Here is a 17,988-nt window from a genome sequence, read left to right as displayed (position 1 = left end):
AACTTCTCACTGCAACCTAAGATCCCTTCCAAACAACACACCGTCACTTTGAACTCTCTATTACAAACTTTCCTTTAGAAATCACAGCTTCTCTGTACTAGCTGCCCCCCACAGAGAATCCCTTCCTGCCATTCTAAAGTGTAGTAAATCCTATATAATCTCTTTGAACTGGCCAAATGAAACTATTTGCAAGGAAGCTACCCCATAAAGAATCATCCATGTATTCATTTTTTTCTCAACATTTACATCTATTTTTTCTATCAAAATGTATGCAACCTGTAATTTCTCCCCAGTTTTCCTTCTTTCCATCCTGACTTAGATGCATTGCTTTAGTCAGTTATTATTTGTTTGTGTCTTTCGGCTTTTCCTGGTTAGGGGTCGCCACAGCGGAACTCCGGTCCGCTAATGACTGGCAGTAGAGTTTTACGTGCTGGCTTGCAGGTATAAATAAGTAAATATGTTACTCAGTTAAGTGGTGACTTCTACAGAGTTACTTTTTATAATTTTGTACTTGTGTCCCCTTCTTAATTTTCATTGTATTAGTCAGTTACTAATAAATTAGATATACAAATGTAAGGAGATGAAATGTATATTCATTTATATGTTCAGGTCTTGTACTTTTCTTTTTATTTTAGTATGTTTGATTATTGTATTTTTTAAATGTATTATGTTCTACTTTTGATAGCACTTATTACACAAGGGGTCTATCCACTCTGGTTAGGCCTTCTGTATGTATTTTTATCTAGTTTATCTATATATTGATTTTATACTGTATAAACAGTTTTCCTGTAAACTTTATATTATCTTTGCCAGGTACATATTCTGAGCAAGTATTCTGTGGCAGGCCTTTAGATAGTCTATATGGATCAGTATTCTACCTCTATTAATAAATTCAAATAAATGAGTTAGTAAATAAATAAATATAATCCTTCTAATCTGCGATAGTTTGACCCCATTGTATCATCCCAGTGGACAACATCTGTTACACTTGTAGTGGCAGGCACCACGGGAACATCTTCACTACAAGCCCAAAGCACCTGAACCAAGGTTTCTCAGATTTGAGAAACAGTAGCCATAGCATGTGATCCTCCCAGAATGTTCTCCTTCTTTATCACAGACAGTGAGACAACTGCACTGGAAAAGAAAGAAATTTCTGCCACTGATTTCTGTGATTTCTTAATTTTCGTGACTTTTCAAATTTCATGATCATTGGTAGAGGATAGAGATATAGAGTGACAATCAAACTGAAACTGACTTGTTTCACAGTACAGTTTGGTGCTGTGTCTGAGTACTGCCACTGCTACACCCATCTACTGGTCAATCTTCCAATCGCTATTTATTTCACTCTTGAACGAGGCACCCAGATGCTTCCTGTTTCCACATGGGGTAACTGTAAACATAAATCCATTCCTTCTAGGAAGAAGGTATGATCTCTAAGTTGCATATGCCAGTCTTCATTCCCGACACTTCATACATGGTAGTAACCCACTACAGTTCATGCATGTAATGCTCTTAGGCTGATATGTGAATATGTGAATGTATGATATCAACACTGAATTTGATGATTTATATTTCATTGATCATGCTCCGAATATCTTATGGCATCTAAATGTCTTTTCTTATTGTAGGCCGGGTGACAGGATTTGTCTTCTAGATGAATCCAATGAAGACTGGTGGAAGGTAATTTGCTTAATTTTAAGTTTCACAGGTTTAAAACTTACTGATTCCTTTTTTCATCAGCTGTCATTTTTTTCTAACTTTTAGGGTAAAGTTGAAGACAGAGTAGGCTTTTTCCCTGCTAACTTTGTCCAGAGAGTTCGAGCTGGAGAAAGAATTTTCAGATGCACTAGAACATACATTGGCTGCAAAGAGCAGGGACAAATAACTATTAAAGAAGGACAGGTCAGTGAAATTTACCTTCAGTCTGCAACATAAATAATAAAGTATTATGATAATTTTGCAATAAACCATATTTCACTACTAACCTATGGTCCAGACAGCTAGAGTCTATTAGTAGAATCTAAAGATAAACCATGGGATTATAGCATCTCATATAATCCAAACATCTAGAGTCTATTAGTAGAATCTAAAGGTAAACCATGGGATTACTGCAAATTACCTCTGTAGTCAGAAAGGACATATTAATGAATAATTCAGAAACCACAAGAAAATATATTGCTTTAATTTCACAAATGATTTGTTAGGGATGATAACATTATGTAAAGAGAAAGTGATACAAAGCTATAACAAAAATGTATCTAGGTATATGTCAGATTAGAAAAATGAAGTAGAACTGTGTGTTCAAATTTCCATTTAACATATATGATTAAAAATAAAAAAAAATATCTGCTTCATGGCCTAGAGGGAGAGAGACACAACTATGATCCTAACAACTAGAATTTGCTTAGCCGATTAGAGATTGGAAGAGCTGACCATAAAGGGTGAGAATGATCAGCCAACACCAGTGTACCTCTTCTGGGTATACCTCTCAGCAGTCCAGATTCTCACATAATGTACAGACTTGTGTTTCATAGCTTTTGTCTATTTCTCATAAGACGTTTGGATTTCTGGCAATTTACTGAGGACTGAAGTCAATAAATAATGAGCGATATTGAACTGTCAAATTTCATATCATAGAAAAAACACATTCCAATGCAAAACTTGTTACTTTGGCAACCTTCCAGGTTTATATGAGCAATAATGAAAACTTGCTCCCCTCCCCCATTACTTTTAGCTTTGTCCAGATATCTTACACTAAATGCTTGAAAGAATGATCCTGGAGAAAGGCGGGTTGTTCTATCTGTTGCGAATGATAAGAAATATGTTTGTGAAATGTCTGTCACCATCACTACTCATTATGAAGCTAAATCGTTATAACCAACAAATAGAACACACCTAAGGGAGGTGGGGTCTTTGTACACACAATAGGTCCATGACTTATTTTATTTAGCTAGTTAGTTATTGCTTGTTTGTTTATTTACTTTGATAGTAGTCCAGTCACAAATCATCCACTTCACCTTCAGTCTTGGGTATATTTATTGCCTTAAACAAAGCAAAATGTATGTGTACTTTTTGTCTTTAGCTCAGTCAATTGCTTTATACCATTTCACATTTAATGGCTATCATCCTGCATGCACATGCCTCTAGCATATAAATATATATATATATATATATATATATATATATATATATATATGTATATATATGTGTGTGTGTGTGTGTGTGTGTATAGAGAGATAGAGAGCTATAGTAATACACATGTGCACACACGCAAACACACACGCACTCAGAATGTTTTGCAAGCGTTATGAAGTGAATGTTGGCAACCCTACAGCACACAAAGTTTGGGATAAGTTCCTAACATATGTGACACTTACTAAGGATTTCCAATAAGTTTATAGAAAACAACAATACATGTATTTAAAGCTAACACCATTTTATGTCATAGTCATTTGAGCATTTGGTCTAAAACATGCAATCTTACTCTTTTTTTTTTAATGGGATAATGCAAAAAAATCAAACTAAAAAATAAAAACATAAAAATGCATATCCACATGTTAAAATATTTTTCATTGTAAATAGCAGCAAAAATCAAAATATGTAATTTTATGGTAAAATGTATGCATTTAAACTGCAGAATACTAGCTTGACTTTGGGGCATAGAAGCATTGAGCCCTGACTCCGTTCGGGTTTCAGAAGAGCCAGGCAGTGGTGGGTGGGAGTTACTGGTCCATGGACCTTGCTGCTGATGATAGAATACCTTGCAGTGTTGGGGCTAGCAAGTGTACTTGGCTTCTTCCAAGCTGCTTTTGCAATAGTATTCGAATGGGGGGGTTAACTTTATCATCCCCACAACAGGTATGAAAGTTTGCATCCACCCATAGAAGGGAGACATTGCAGCACTGTTGTATAACAACACACGTCAGCCACTGAAGGGGGAGACATTAGGACTTGCATGTAAACCCCCATGAATGTTTGCCAAAGTGATGGCAGATACCCATATACATACACACACACACACACACACACACACACACACACACACACACACACACACACAACTTGGATTTGAGTCCCAAATGAGACTTAATATTAGACTTTCAGGTCTATGATTCTTACACTGTGTAAACAGAGGTGTGTGTGTGTGTGTGTGTGTGTGTGTGTGTGTGTGTGTGTGTGTGTGTGTGTGTGTGTGTGTGTGTGTGTGTGTATACATATTTGTAATTTGAACTTAATCACTACAGTAAGTGGGTTCCTAGCTAAAAGGATAAGACCAATATGGGAAAACTCAACATCATTCCATCTGGAGGCTATTGCTGGTCCAGCAGCAGTGATGCCAGCATGGTACGCTGAAGATCTTGTGTTTGACTCCTGACAGCAAATATTATCTTTTCACTTCTATGAATTTAACAGATGTTCAATTATAGATCATTATTGCTGTATGGGTCCTATTCCCACTACAACTCACAATGTTAATGGTACCTTCCATCCACTCCAACTGTCAGGAACTTAAGCAGAGAGCCATAAAAGTAAAGCTGGAGTTTAGAAGCTTCAGAGCTTTTTTGCTGCTGAAAACTGCTTCTTCAGTTGGTCCTGTGAAACTGTTGCTTGATTAATGACAAGAGCTGGGCAACTAATTCCCCATTGAGAAAGCTTTTCACTTACACTTATTTTGGAAGAAAAATTGAGTCTTTTCTGTGAAAATGAAAGTGTTTAAACTGTCATTGCATTTCTAAGGGAATTATTGTATAAATGTTTGCGTGGACTTTCTGTGAGGAAAAGTTTTACTTCTGACAAAAATTTTACTTACTGCATAAATTCTTGTGTCTTTGGGGCAGGATACTGTGTTAAGGGGATTCTCAGTGGCTTATTTAACTTCACAACCACTTATACTCTACCTTAACACTTTACAAACTCATCCAGGCTTGGTTTCCTGCTTTCAATGTCTCTTCCTCGGCCTGCCTATGGAGCATACTCCAGTCTCTGTGGTAATACCAGATGCATAGTTGGCTCACACAGAATCCTGTGCAGGTTACACAAACCGACACCATACCCCTCAGCTCTTCGGGCAAAAAAAAAAAAAAAAAAAAACTTTGCTTGTAATAAGCCACCCCCGGCCATCCTTCCACATATTTTTAAACTACTGTAAACTGCTTGCTACAAATGTACCAAAGAGTTCCTACAGTTTTACCCTGCCTGCACAGAGCACTACAGCGCTCAGGTTTTAATTAAAACAAACAAATAAAAAATATATATATTTTTTCCTTTTAAACTGTACCCATGAATGGAAACGTCATCATGGCATCTTCCAAAAATTGATCCAGCCATGGGAAACACTTCACGCAGATCTATTTGCCTCCCTTCAGTGCAGACAGCTAATGAAATTCTGTTGCAGGACTTCTTGCAAACAGGTCTGAAAAACAGGTGCTTTTTCATTCCCATGGAAAAGAATATTTCTGTATGCTTTCTACCCTTTCCACTGATAGCCAGGGCTCTTCTAAAGATCAAGGATTATCCAAAAGTTGTGTTGATGCTTTCCTTTTGGCCAAAGCAACAATGGATGTCCTTCTATTCCCATGTTGCAGTATTCATAACCTTTGGGTTATCCTCTGCTTAGCTAACCGAATGTCCGGTCAGTATAGAAAAGCTTTAGTCACTGAAAGGTATGTGGGACATCTGACCTTGGCCGTAGGGTGAGTGGGCCATAAAAGTGATGTCTGCACATACCTTTCCCCAGAACTTCTCTGCCACCAGTTGAACATCAGCTCTTCCTGACATCTCTGCTGTCAGATCTTCGAATTTAAGATAAGTACCCCATTAGGGCCATTTTCTTCTTCTCTTTTTGGTCACTGCATGCCTGCTTAGGTTCATGTCATCCAGGAAAGGTGATGTCTGCACATACCTTTCCCCAGAACTTCTCTGCCACCAGTTGAACATCAGCTCTTCCTGACATCTCTGCTGTCAGATCTTCGAATTTAAGATAAGTACCCCATTAGGGCCATTTTCTTCTTCTCTTTTTGGTCACTGCATGCCTGCTTAGGTTCATGTCATCCAGGAAAGGTGATGTCTGCACATACCTTTCCCCAGAACTTCTCTGCCACCAGTTGAACATCAGCTCTTCCTGACATCTCTGCTGTCAGATCTTCGAATTTAAGATAAGTACCCCATTAGGGCCATTTTCTTCTTCTCTTTTTGGTCACTGCATGCCTGCTTAGGTTCATGTCATCCAGGAAAGGAAAGTGTAGGTGCCGTCAGATCCCCCATAAGGACGCACACCACCTCTGCTTTTTCTGTCTGGGGCCCAACCACGACCATAAAACCTGCTCAATTTGTCAGGCCTTCGTTCCTAAGACTTTTTGCAGCCATCTGCATGCCCTAAACATCTGCTTAGAAAACCAGCATCTTAAACTTCTGGCTGTGGCGATGGAAGGGCCGTCCAGTCAGACCATCGAGCCACCAAAAAAGGCCAATTTTCCAGGCCTGAACCTACTACTGCATCTCCTCCACCCAACATTCCCCTGTGGCCAACGTTTGCCTGGAGGAATGTATGAAACCAGCCAAGTTCGTTATAGCGGCTACCATTCAGGAGGCTGCAGAACCTAGGGCTGATAGCATGTTCATGGAGGTTTTGCAGATGTTGGGTGCTAACAATGAGGGGGAACCACGGCTCACAATGGATGCCCAGACCGGTCCTTCCACTGCTTTACAGCAGTCTTAACGTACGCCCTCCTTAGGTCCCACAACCTCCAGGCCTACCTCTTCCTTAAAAAGGAAACAAAAGACAAAACATGTCTTTACTCCTTTAGAAAGCCTGCTTGATTAGCAAGCTTTCTGTCAAAGCTTATTTAATGCCTTCAAAGCCCTTAGGCCTTCTATGCCTGCTTTTCCTCTGCCTGCTTTTCCTCTGGCTGCCCTTCCAGTTATCAGCCCTAGGCCTCCGACTGAAGACCCTTTTCCTCTTCAGAGGACTCCCTTTCCTATGCCTGTCAGTTTTCTTCCCCTCTTGGGTATGCTTCCCCTAAGGAGGACTCGGCTGAGGCAGACTCTCCAGGAGAGGACTCACCTTTGGTGAAACATCTCTAAAATGAGAGAGTTTTTAAAATGGGATTCCTCTGAAATGTCTGAGGTTTAAAAGAGGTATTATGAACTCTTACAAATTGATAACCCTTCACCTTCTGCCATCCCTACAGTCTTACCAGCTTTTTTGGATGTCTTCAGTGCAGCCTGTAAAAACCCTGATTCCCAACCACCAGCTCCTAGAAGCCTGATAGATTTTATAAGGTACCAGAAGGGGCCAAATGTCTCATTAAATGCGCTGTTACAGACCCTGACACTGTTTTAGTATCTGCAGACAAGCCCTCCAGATTACTTCCCTCCACCTCTGTTCTTCCCACTGATAAGGGCAGTAGGACCATGGAACGCATTGGCAAAAAAGTATACACCTCTGCCACTTTGGCTTTCAGGCAGCTGACTACCAGGCACACACGTCTAAGTATGCCCTGGCCCTTTTGTCCCATGTTTCTAAACTTTTGGCTAAGCTCTCAGAGTTGCCTTCTAAGGCTCAAATGTCTAGCCTCATCTCCTTGTCCTCTCAAATGACAAGACACTCAATGAGATGCAACTATAATGCTGCAGAGGTATTCTTGGCTGAGACTCCAACCCCAAACCTGTTGATATTTGGGCTGCACTTCTGGATGCGCCCCTGGAAACTTTTGCCCTTTTTGGGGCTAAAGTGACAGAGCCTTTCAAAACTCTTCAGCAAAAGGGGAAGGAATTACAAGATAAGAACATTTGTTTGTGTCTCCAGTCCCTAAATTCCATAGGAATTACCCCACCAAAACACAACATTCTGCTCCTACCCTCATTCTAGAAGCTAAAAAAGCTCCAGGAAGCAGCAGCCTCCTTCTAGGCCTACTCAGACTCCAGCTCAGAAACCTCAGTTTCAGGACAGGGCAGGTAGTCTGTGACAACCTGCTTTCCCCTTCACAACCTCTGGATTCCATTCCCCTATCCCAAAGACTCTCTCTCACTGTCTTCCCATCTGGCAAAGCATTACCTCAGATAAGTAGGTCTCGTCTATTATAGAAAAGGGTTACTTCATGACTTGGGTAATTTCTCCATCCTTAAGAGGCATTCCCACAATCACTGAAGGACCACCCCCCCCCCCTTTTCCAGACAGTCTTAGACAGCCTCCTCTCTCAAGGGACTAGCCAACCTGTCCCTCTGTCAGAAAAGGGAAAGGGCTTTTACTCCTTTTCCTAGTCCCAAGGAAAGATGACCCATGGAGACCCATCCTGGATCTCTCTGACTCAAACTTTTTCTTCAAGTACCCACATTTTACATGCTTACTTTCCAAACTCTTTTCATCCTGCTAATGCCTCAGGCATTTCTGTTCACTTTGGACATCAAAGATGCCTATCTATATATCCTCATAAGGCCCAACTACAGAAAGTATTTATGTTTCTCTGTGGGTTTCTCACATTTTTAGTTCTCTGCCTTGCCTTTTGGCTTATGTACTGCTCCAAGAGTATCCACCAAGTGTCTGGCTCCAGTGGTAGCCTATTGCAAGGTCCAAGGGATACATATTTTTCTATATCTGTATGACCTCGTGATCCAGGCGGGTTGCTGCATTTCCCTTTACATTCATCTCCAAAAAGTTATCTCTATCCTGTAGTCCCTGAGGTTCAACATCAATTTCCCCAAGTCCAAACTAAACCCCTCCCAAGACCAAGTTTTCCTGGGGTGCAGAATAAGGACAGATGTCATGAGGGCATTCCTTCCACCCCAAAATGTGGAAAGCCTGAAGCAATACTTGCTGTCTGTCCTCCACACCTCTGCTATGACACAAGACAATATCTCAGACTCCTAGGACATATGGCTTCCACTATACGCATGTTGCCACTGGCAAGACTCCACATGAAAAAACTTCAGTGGTAGTTGAGGTCTACATGGAACCAACACTCCTACCTCTTGGACTACAACATTCCCTTCCTACCATGCCTAAAAAAGGAGATCCTTTGGTGGTTGGATCAAGCCTCTCTCAACCCAGGACTTCCATTACAACCCCTCACCGCAGTCCAGGAGATGCCCACAGATGCCTCAGGCTTGGGCTGGGGGGGGTTGCTATGGACAACTTGAAGGTGCAAGGCACATGGACAGGCCACTTCAAATCGGAGCACATCAACATCAGTAAAATGAGGGCCATCATCCTTGCTGTGAGGGCCTTCTACCACATTCTGAAGCAAAGCCCCCTGAAGTTGTTCACAGACAACACTACAGTTCTCTGATATGTGAACAAACAGGGAAGAAAATCTTACTTGTTATGCAGACTTGCACTCCAGGCCTGGGAATTGGTGGCCCAACACGGAGTCATCTTGCAGGCAGTCTATATTCCCTCAGCTCAGAACACTCAGGCAGACACCTTGAGCAGGTCCATTTCACAATCCCATGAATGGATGATACACAGGGATATATTCCTGGACATAGTCCACAAGTGGGGTACACCATAAAAAGATCTGTTTGCCTTCACTCTGCACAGACAACTTCCACTCTTTTGTACAAGGGCACCCAGCCCCCTAGCAAGGGCAAAGGACACTTTTTCTAGCTCATGGAAGGGAATATTTCTCTATGCATTCCCCCCCTTCCCACTGCTACAAAAAGTCCTGTTGAAAATTCAGCAGGACAAACCAAAAATCTTGTTGATGACTCCCTTTTGGCCAAGACAGCATTGGTTCCCCCTTTGTCTGCATTCTCACACAGTATTCCTTCTCACACAGGACAAGGGATCCCTAATCCATCCCCTCTTGGAATATTTGAACCTAACCCTGTGGGTGATAGTTTTGATCCCTTTCAGACATCTTTACACAGAGGACATGCTTAATGTCTTGCAGGAGGCCAGGAAACCCAATACTAGGAGATCTTACTTTTCCAAATGGAAATGATTCTCCACCTAGTGTCCATCTAGTATCTTCAAAGACAGCTAGACCCCATTTCAAAGAGAGGTCCCTTTAGTGCTGTCCTACCTGTGTGAATTGTTGCAAGCAGGGTTGGCATATTCTTCTGTTAAGGCCCACCTGGCTGCTATTTCAGTTTGTCTGCTGTCTTGACCCTTCTCTTGCTTCCCAACTTCCAGTGACATTATTCCTTAAGGGAGTACTGCACCTCAGGCCCCCCAGGAGGCCAGTTCCATCTCCATGGGACCTGAACTACATTTTAGAGAAGCTCACTGTTGCTCCTTTTGAAGCAGCATCAAAAGCCTCTCTAAAATTCTACACTTGGAAGACTGTGCTTTTAGTGGTCCTGACATTAGCCTGGAGAGTGCCATAGCACCAAGCCCTCATGGCCACCCCACCTTTTCTAATCTTCCACAAGAATACAGTGACACTAAGGACCAACCCATCCATTATGCCTAAGGTGGTCAATGAGCCATCCCTGAACCAATGTATTCACCTCCCCACCTTTTTACCACATCCCCAGATTGACATTGAGAGAGTTCTACATTCCCTTGATGTTCACAGACAACTAAGTTTCTGTGTTGACAAGACAAGTCCCTTAGGAGAGCAGAGAAATTGCTTATATCCTTTCACCCCAGAGCTCTGGGATAAGCAGTGACAAAACAGACCATTTCTGCCTGGATTTCCAGGGTCATCTCCTTTTGTTACACCTAACATGGCAAACATCTAATCTGAAAAATTAAAACCCACTCCATTAGCGCCATGGCCTCATCTGGAGCCTTCTTCAAAGGGCTGGCTGGACACTGCTTCCATTCTAGAGGCAGCTAGCTGGGCATCTGTTCATACCTTCACCAGAGAAACTGGACCACATTTCCAGATCTAGAGCAGGCTTTGCTAGGGCAGTCTTGCATGGGTTCTTGGAAAACAGTTCCACACCACCCTCTTCTTCTTCCCTTTGAGCTTTGGCACTCACCCAAAGGTTATGAATACTGCGACATAGAAATAGAAGGACATAGAATAGTTGTGTAAAATCTTACCATAACCATAGATGTCCTTCTCTTCCATGTTGCAGTGTTTTATCCCTCACCCCTACCCCATATATATATTTATATATATATATATATATATATATATATATATATATATATATATATGAGTATATCTCTATATATGTATATATATATGTATATATATATATGTATATATGTATATATATATATATATATATATATATATATATATATATCTATATTATATATGGGTCTATTTCATTCACTGAAAGCTGAAAACTCATTTTACCGAATCACATTTCACTGAATGTAAGTACGGTTGGGCAAATAAAATGGATATGCCCTTTTCCCCACTGTAGTGTGATCCTGGAGTTAGTATATATAGTTAGGGGGTGTAGGGGTTAGTTTAAGTTAGCTTTTATATTTATGAATCTCATTTCACTGAAAGCTAAGAATATAAAACCAAAAGTAGATAAGGGGGGCTATGCCCCCCACACCCCCCAATGTGGGGGGCTATGCCCCCCACACCCCGTAGCTATATATACTAACTCTGGGATCTCACTACAGTGGGGAAAAGGGTATATAAGTTCTATCTGCCCAACAGTACTTACATTCAGTGAAATGCGATTTGGTGTGAGTGGTTTGAAATTCAGTGAAATGAGTTTTCAGTGAATGAAAGTAGACCCATATATATATATATATATATATATATATATATATATATATATATATACACACATTTATATATATATATATATATATATATACACATATATATATATATATATATGTATATATATATATATATATATATACACACATATATATGTATATATATATATATATATATATATATATATATGCCTTATTGGATGACACGGGACTTGTGAAGCTATCCTGGGACTGAGGTACTGCCAATGCCAGATGTCCCACATACCTTGCAGTGACTGGCCAGACATTTGGGTAGCTAATCAGAGGGTAACCCAAAGGTTATGAACACTGCAACATGGAACAAAAGGACAGCTATGGTTATGGTAAGATTTTACACAACTATTCTTCCTCCTTTCATTTCTTTTTGTCCAATGAGGCTTCCTCATTAATTGGATTTAGTCACACAAAAAGGGGATGTTTGATATGCCCCAATCTACAAACTCTTGAACTAACTGTCTGGATGATACAATTTTGATTCCTTTTAAAAAGAAAGTGCAGGGGGTACTAAAGCAGGTTAGAAATCCTGCTGTTAGAAAAGCATATATGGGTAAGTGGAAATATTGTTCTTGTCGGTTCCAGTCAAAAAATCAGCATCCTCTTCAGACCCAGCTGTCCTGGTTCTGGATTATTTGTGTAAGTTGCTGTTCAGTGCCCTTTTTGTATTCCTATATCAAGGTATATTTGTAAGCCATTTCTTCATGACTGCCTCTGGATCCCCTCATTTGTTATAATGCTCAAATTAAACAGTTCTTAAAAGGAGTGTTATATACTCCTCTACCAGCTTAACCTGGCTCTTCATTGGGATCGGACTTTGTGCTTGAGAATTTATCTGCCTCCATTTGAACCAACTCATGAAGCTGACTTGAGGTTCTTATCTTGGAAGACTGTTTTGCTTCTTTAAAGTATCTGAGTTACAGGCTCTTATGGTAAGTCAACCCTACCTAATTTTCCACAGAGAATGAGTTTCTTTGAGAACAGATTCCACCTTTATATCTAAAGTGATCTCAGAGATTACTTTAAGCAAGACTGTTAATCTCCCAGTTTTCTTTCTTGAATATAACAAGGGAGAAAAGATCCTTCATGCCATAGATGTCCACAGGCAGCTCAGATACTGTCTAGACAAAACTCAAACTTTCAGGAAATCTGATCAGCTGACTGTATCCTATAAAGGTAAGAGGAAATGACAACCAGTTTCAAAACAGACCATGTCCAGGTGTCTGCTATTGACTTTTGTTATACATACCATAATAAGTCAGTTCTAGGCAGGCTTATACCCTATTTCACAAGGGGCTGGATTCTTCAGTAGCTTTCTGGAAAGTGGTGGACTCTAGAAGTATTCTAGAGACACCAACATGGAATCCATTTCTAGGTAAGGAACAGGCTTTGCTAGGACCATTCTTCATGGGCTTCTGGAGTCTTAGTTTACTGGCCTCCTTCCTTTTTTTCTTTTACTTCCCCAAGCTATGGTAATCTACTCATATAGCTTAGGCTAACACAGCCGTGATCTATGTTTGAACACAGTGCAGTTGTATAAGTAAAACAGTAAATGTTTAAATAGAGTACTGTTGCTGTAGATCCCCTCCCTACTGCCCCTATTTTTGTGGTAAATTTTTGATGTTGCCAGGGTATGGATTTCTCCACCTCTTTTTTTTTATATAGTTGTTGTTTGGTTTATTTCCTAGCATTGCCACCAGAGTTCTTACCACCATATTGGGGGAAATGCTCTGAAGCTTTTTTTGTACTCAGTGGTATTCTTTGATTACCCTTAACAAAATATCTTTATTGATTTCATTTATTGTTTGATTAGCTGCAGTACCTTACCTCTAATGCTGGGTGTATCCAAATATTCCTGGAAATATTTTTTTCCTAGGCTAGCTGCCCTTGTGGGCCATTTTAAGCCTAGCCAGTTTCCTTTCAAAGGTGAGAATCAAACCCTTTACCTTGTGTCTGTGAGGTGATCACCTTAACTATTATGTCAACCCCCCTCCAAACCTTAGAACATAGAGTTGATCAGAACCATGACCCAGAACATTCTGGGCCTGGTCCACAGCTACATAGCTTTCAAGTGTGCAATGCATGTAGTATCTCCAAATCTAGTTAAGTCAGATCACAAATGAATAACCTTATCCTTTAAAACCACTATAACCCAATGGTAAACATGCAATTCCATGATAAGTTATCTAAATTTATCATATCATACCTAATAAGACCTCAACTACTCATATTTAAATAGCTGTACAGATTAGAAGCCCCAACTAGAACCAAATATAAAAGGAAATGTAAAAGTAAACAACCTTGGTGGTCCATCATTATAAACAAGCACTATAATAAAAACTTTTAATGTCTTACAACAAATCTAGCCACATTAAAACACTATCAAAAAGGTAAGAAAGGAACTAAAAATAACCATCTGGAAGTCCAAAGCTCAATGGAAACTGCAATTGGAAGCCAAGGATGACTACAAATACTGTATCATTTATGTTAGGAAATTGAGAAATGAAATTATGAGAGGTGTAGAGATAATTTTATTTATTTATTTATTACATTTGTTAGCCAGGAAGTGTCTGACTGGGCTGGGAGCTCGTTTTCAAGCGGATGCCCAGGGAGAAAAGCTCCAGACATACAGTACAGTATACAGCATGTGGAAATTATTACAAGCAGTAAATTCAACTATAAGATTTATCCAAAGTTAAAAATAAATAGAAAGAATTGTAGCCCAAAAATATAGTTTAACAACATAATTAGGCATGTAGCACATATAGGGAAATAGCTAGTTTGCCATGGTTAGGAGATTACAATAGTGTGACTGATAAGAAATGCATTGGGTGAAAATAAGAGAGAGGAATAGAATGGACAGTAAGAGAGAAACAGCAGCAAGAGAAAACACATTTAAGTTAGAAGGAGGGTGGAAAGATGTGACTAGTAGAATTAGCCAGGAGTATGGCAGGAGCAGAGCCAGTGGTTTGTTAGATATTTAAGTAGTGGTTGTTTAAACTCAGGATAGTGGGGACAGTTAGTAATGGGTTGGGTTAGAGTGTTCCAGAGTTTGGAAATCTTATGGGAATATACACAGTCCCCATGATAGTTGTGTGAGAGGGATACCTCTAGTAGTAGTTTATTTGAGGATCTGAGGGTCCTGTTATTCCTAGTGGGTTGAACCAACTTAGAAAGACTGGACAATTGGTGGGTTGGATTATTAATTTGTGGATTATAATAAGTTGGTTGATAGAAGATTTGGGAGTTCGAGGCATTGTAATTGGGAGAGGACAGAACAGTGGTGTGTCCTGTGTAGGGCATTTGTAGGGAATTTGGCAATCTTGTTATAACAAGATTCCAGGTTGTTTAGGTCAGATTTTTGCAGGTTGGTGAGAATTTGAGATCCATAGAGGAGGGAGGATAGTAGGAGGGAACGGACAGTGGCAAGTCTGGCATAGGTTCAAAGGCTGGTACTAGGTTATCAGCCCTAGGGCCTATACAAGCCTAGCCATAACAATTCCCTGGCTATTTCTTCCCACACTATTTACTTCCCTGGACCCCTGTCTAGCAGGGCGACTGACGTGATCCCTGGGGTGAATTTCCTTTCTCCCATCCAATCGTCAAGGTTCCTTTTGAAGAGGGCCAAAGAGGCACTCTGTTTGACATGTATGGGCAATCTATTCCAGAGTCTGGGGAGTCTCTAGGTCAGGAACCTATCCCTCCAGCATGTTTTGTTTATTGTGATGACAAGGTTTAGATCCCTGGAGCGTGTGGCTCTGAGGGATTGGGATTTCTTTAAGTGTAGCATGCCAAACAGCTCTGGGTTTGACATGGCCTTGTATGTTAAGCAGAGATCGCCTCTGAGTAGACGATATGCGACAGAGTATAACTGGAGTTTTTTGAGGCGGTCAGCGTTGGGCATCTGCTTTAGGCCTGTGATTCTTTTAGTGAGGTATTTCTGCGGCCTTTCCAGTTGTTGCAGAATTCTTGAGAGGTACATACCAAACGGGGCGTTGTATTCTATAATGGGTCTAATGAGGGATGAGTACAGTGGGACAATGACCTCCTTTTTTCTGGATGAAAAGCCCTTAGTGATGAGGTGTGCCACATAGAAGGATTTCCTGACTGTTGTGGTGATGTGGTTATCGAAGGTGAGACCACTGTCCACCTGTGTCCCTAAGTCTCTTATCATACTTTCGGTGTTTAGTGTACTGCCACCTATATGGTAATTCATGGATACATGTTTTTTTCCCAAAGGGGATAACTATACATTTCTTGGCATTGAGCTTGAGCCCATGGCTCTGGCACCAAGCATCTGTTTCTGTAAGGCCCTTTTGTAGAGTATCCACATCATTTGGGGATTTAATAATGGCCCCCAGTTTGCAGTCATCTGCGAACTTTGTGAGCCAGAGTCCCTTAGTGTTGGCCTGTACTTCAGAGAAGTAGATGCCAAACAAGAGCTGTCCCAGGACTGAGCCCTGAGGTACTCCACTTGTCACTTGTCTGGAGCTGGATTTGGAGTTGGCTACTTTTACAGTGTGGGTTATATCAGTAAGCCAGTTAGCAACCCATTGGGTGATGTAGGGATTAATGCCCAGCTTAGTAAGTTTATTGTGGGTGAGATATGGTCTGACCCTGTATAAGATGCCCAGTTTGATGTATACTTTTTAATTGTAAGGGAAACATGTTTGGTGAAAGTTAGATTCTTATCTATGGTGACCCCTAATAGTTTTGTGTCAGTAATGGGTTTGATGATGGTTCCATTAGAGGAGTGAATTGACAGAGGGACTTGGCAAGGTTTGGCTTTTTATTTTCGAAGACTATTAATTTGGTTTTCTTAGGGTTTAGTATAAGTTGATTTTCTAATAGATATTTTTCTATGTTCTTGAAGGAGGATTGCATTTTTAATTGTAGTTCTTGGCATGTGGGGGCAGAGCATATAAGGGTAGCATCATCAGCATATTGAACAATGTCTGCTTGGTAAGTTGTAGAGCTAAGATCATTAGTGAATATAATGAAGAGGAGAGGGCCGAGTATTGAACCTTGGGGGACGCCCACTGAGATGGGAAGTAGGGGGAAAGGGAATTTTGCCATTTGGTTGCTTGCTGTCTATTAGAGAGGTACCTAAGGAACCAGGACAGAGATGAGCTGAGCCCATAAGTTGAGTAGAAGATGAGACACAGTGTCAAAGGCTTTAGACATGTCAAGAAAGCTGGAGGACACTGCCTGGCCTTTATTTAGATGTGAGTGAATTGTGTTAGTAAATGAGATTAGAGCAGTGGAAGTACTATGTTTGGGTATGAAACCATGTTGTGAATTTGATAAGAGGTTGTTGGAAAGCAAGTGGTTGAGCAGTTGTTTATGGATACATTTTTCAAGGATTTTTGTAAGGGGAGAAAGAATGGCTATAGGTCGGAAGTTGGATTGGTCTTTAGAGGAGTTAAATTAGGATGATAGTCAGGGATCTTGGCACAAAGTTAAACAGCTCCCTCAACTATAACCTCTGCATTGCAACACAAGTTAGGAAATCTTTCTGTCTAGCCCAACTGACTTGCAAAGGTCATCCATATCAAAAGGTTTTATTATCCCCCTGTATTCAGCCCTAATTAAATAAATTATTGTTTAAAAAGTTCACTCTAGAGTGTATTTAACCGTACATATCATGCAGATAGACTGGCCCTAAAAGTTCCTTATATAAAAAGGTTATTGGTCTAAAGACCCTTAGGTACCAAGACGGCCTGGGTAGCCTATCCCTGTTCGCTGTTTATTATAGACTGCTGATAAACTAAAAAATGCACCACCAGGGTTTCCGGACTCCACACAGTTTTATTTAACACAAATTGTTAAGCGTTTTCATCAATCCAAGTTGACTTCATCAGAACAATTACTACAAGGAGAAAAAAGAATTCAAATAGATTAAAATTAACTACTATTGGCTAACAATAAACCAATCAGTTTACACTATTAAAATTAAGTTAACAAGTCTAAAAAAACAAATTTCCGTCACCATTATAAAATGCATGATAAAGTTACAAATAATTTATGCACTGTAAATAAATTATTTCAAGAAATTGTTCCAAATGAACTAAAATGTTATTTAAAGTGCTTATAACTTTATATTTTTCTTGCCTTTTCCTTCAGTACTGGTATAATGGATATAAAATCAATTAAACCAGGGTGCAGGTTAGCAGCTAGCCTTAGTTGCCACATTAACTCTTTTTTACATAAAATGTTCTTCCAATCCCCATCTCTCAGGTCTATTTGCACCATGTCCAAAATGGCAAATTTAAAACCAGATCTCCCATGCCACCTGTGTTTACTAGGATTAATTTCAAATT

General features: G+C 40.2%; 1 protein-coding gene across 2 annotated transcripts in view; it reads left to right on the top strand.

Annotated features, from left to right (window-relative positions):
• Window positions 1-17,988, top strand: part of STAC (SH3 and cysteine rich domain) — a 1,460,498-nt gene that overhangs the window by 1,424,342 nt on the left and 18,168 nt on the right. For both annotated transcript variants that reach the window (XM_044064992.1, XM_044064993.1), the window contains exons 10-11: window positions 1,629-1,680; window positions 1,765-1,902. In XM_044064992.1, coding sequence (XP_043920927.1) covers window positions 1,629-1,680; window positions 1,765-1,902 — 190 coding nt within the window. The remainder of the gene's footprint in view (window positions 1-1,628; window positions 1,681-1,764; window positions 1,903-17,988) is intronic.

Source organism: Protopterus annectens, chromosome 3.part0, assembly GCF_019279795.1.
Source record: "Protopterus annectens isolate FY-2018-M chromosome 3.part0, PAN1.0, whole genome shotgun sequence".
Classification (NCBI taxonomy): domain Eukaryota; kingdom Metazoa; phylum Chordata; order Ceratodontiformes; family Protopteridae; genus Protopterus; species Protopterus annectens.
The sequence above is the reverse complement of the archived record's forward strand: the minus strand, read 5'-3'. Positions and strand labels throughout refer to the sequence as shown.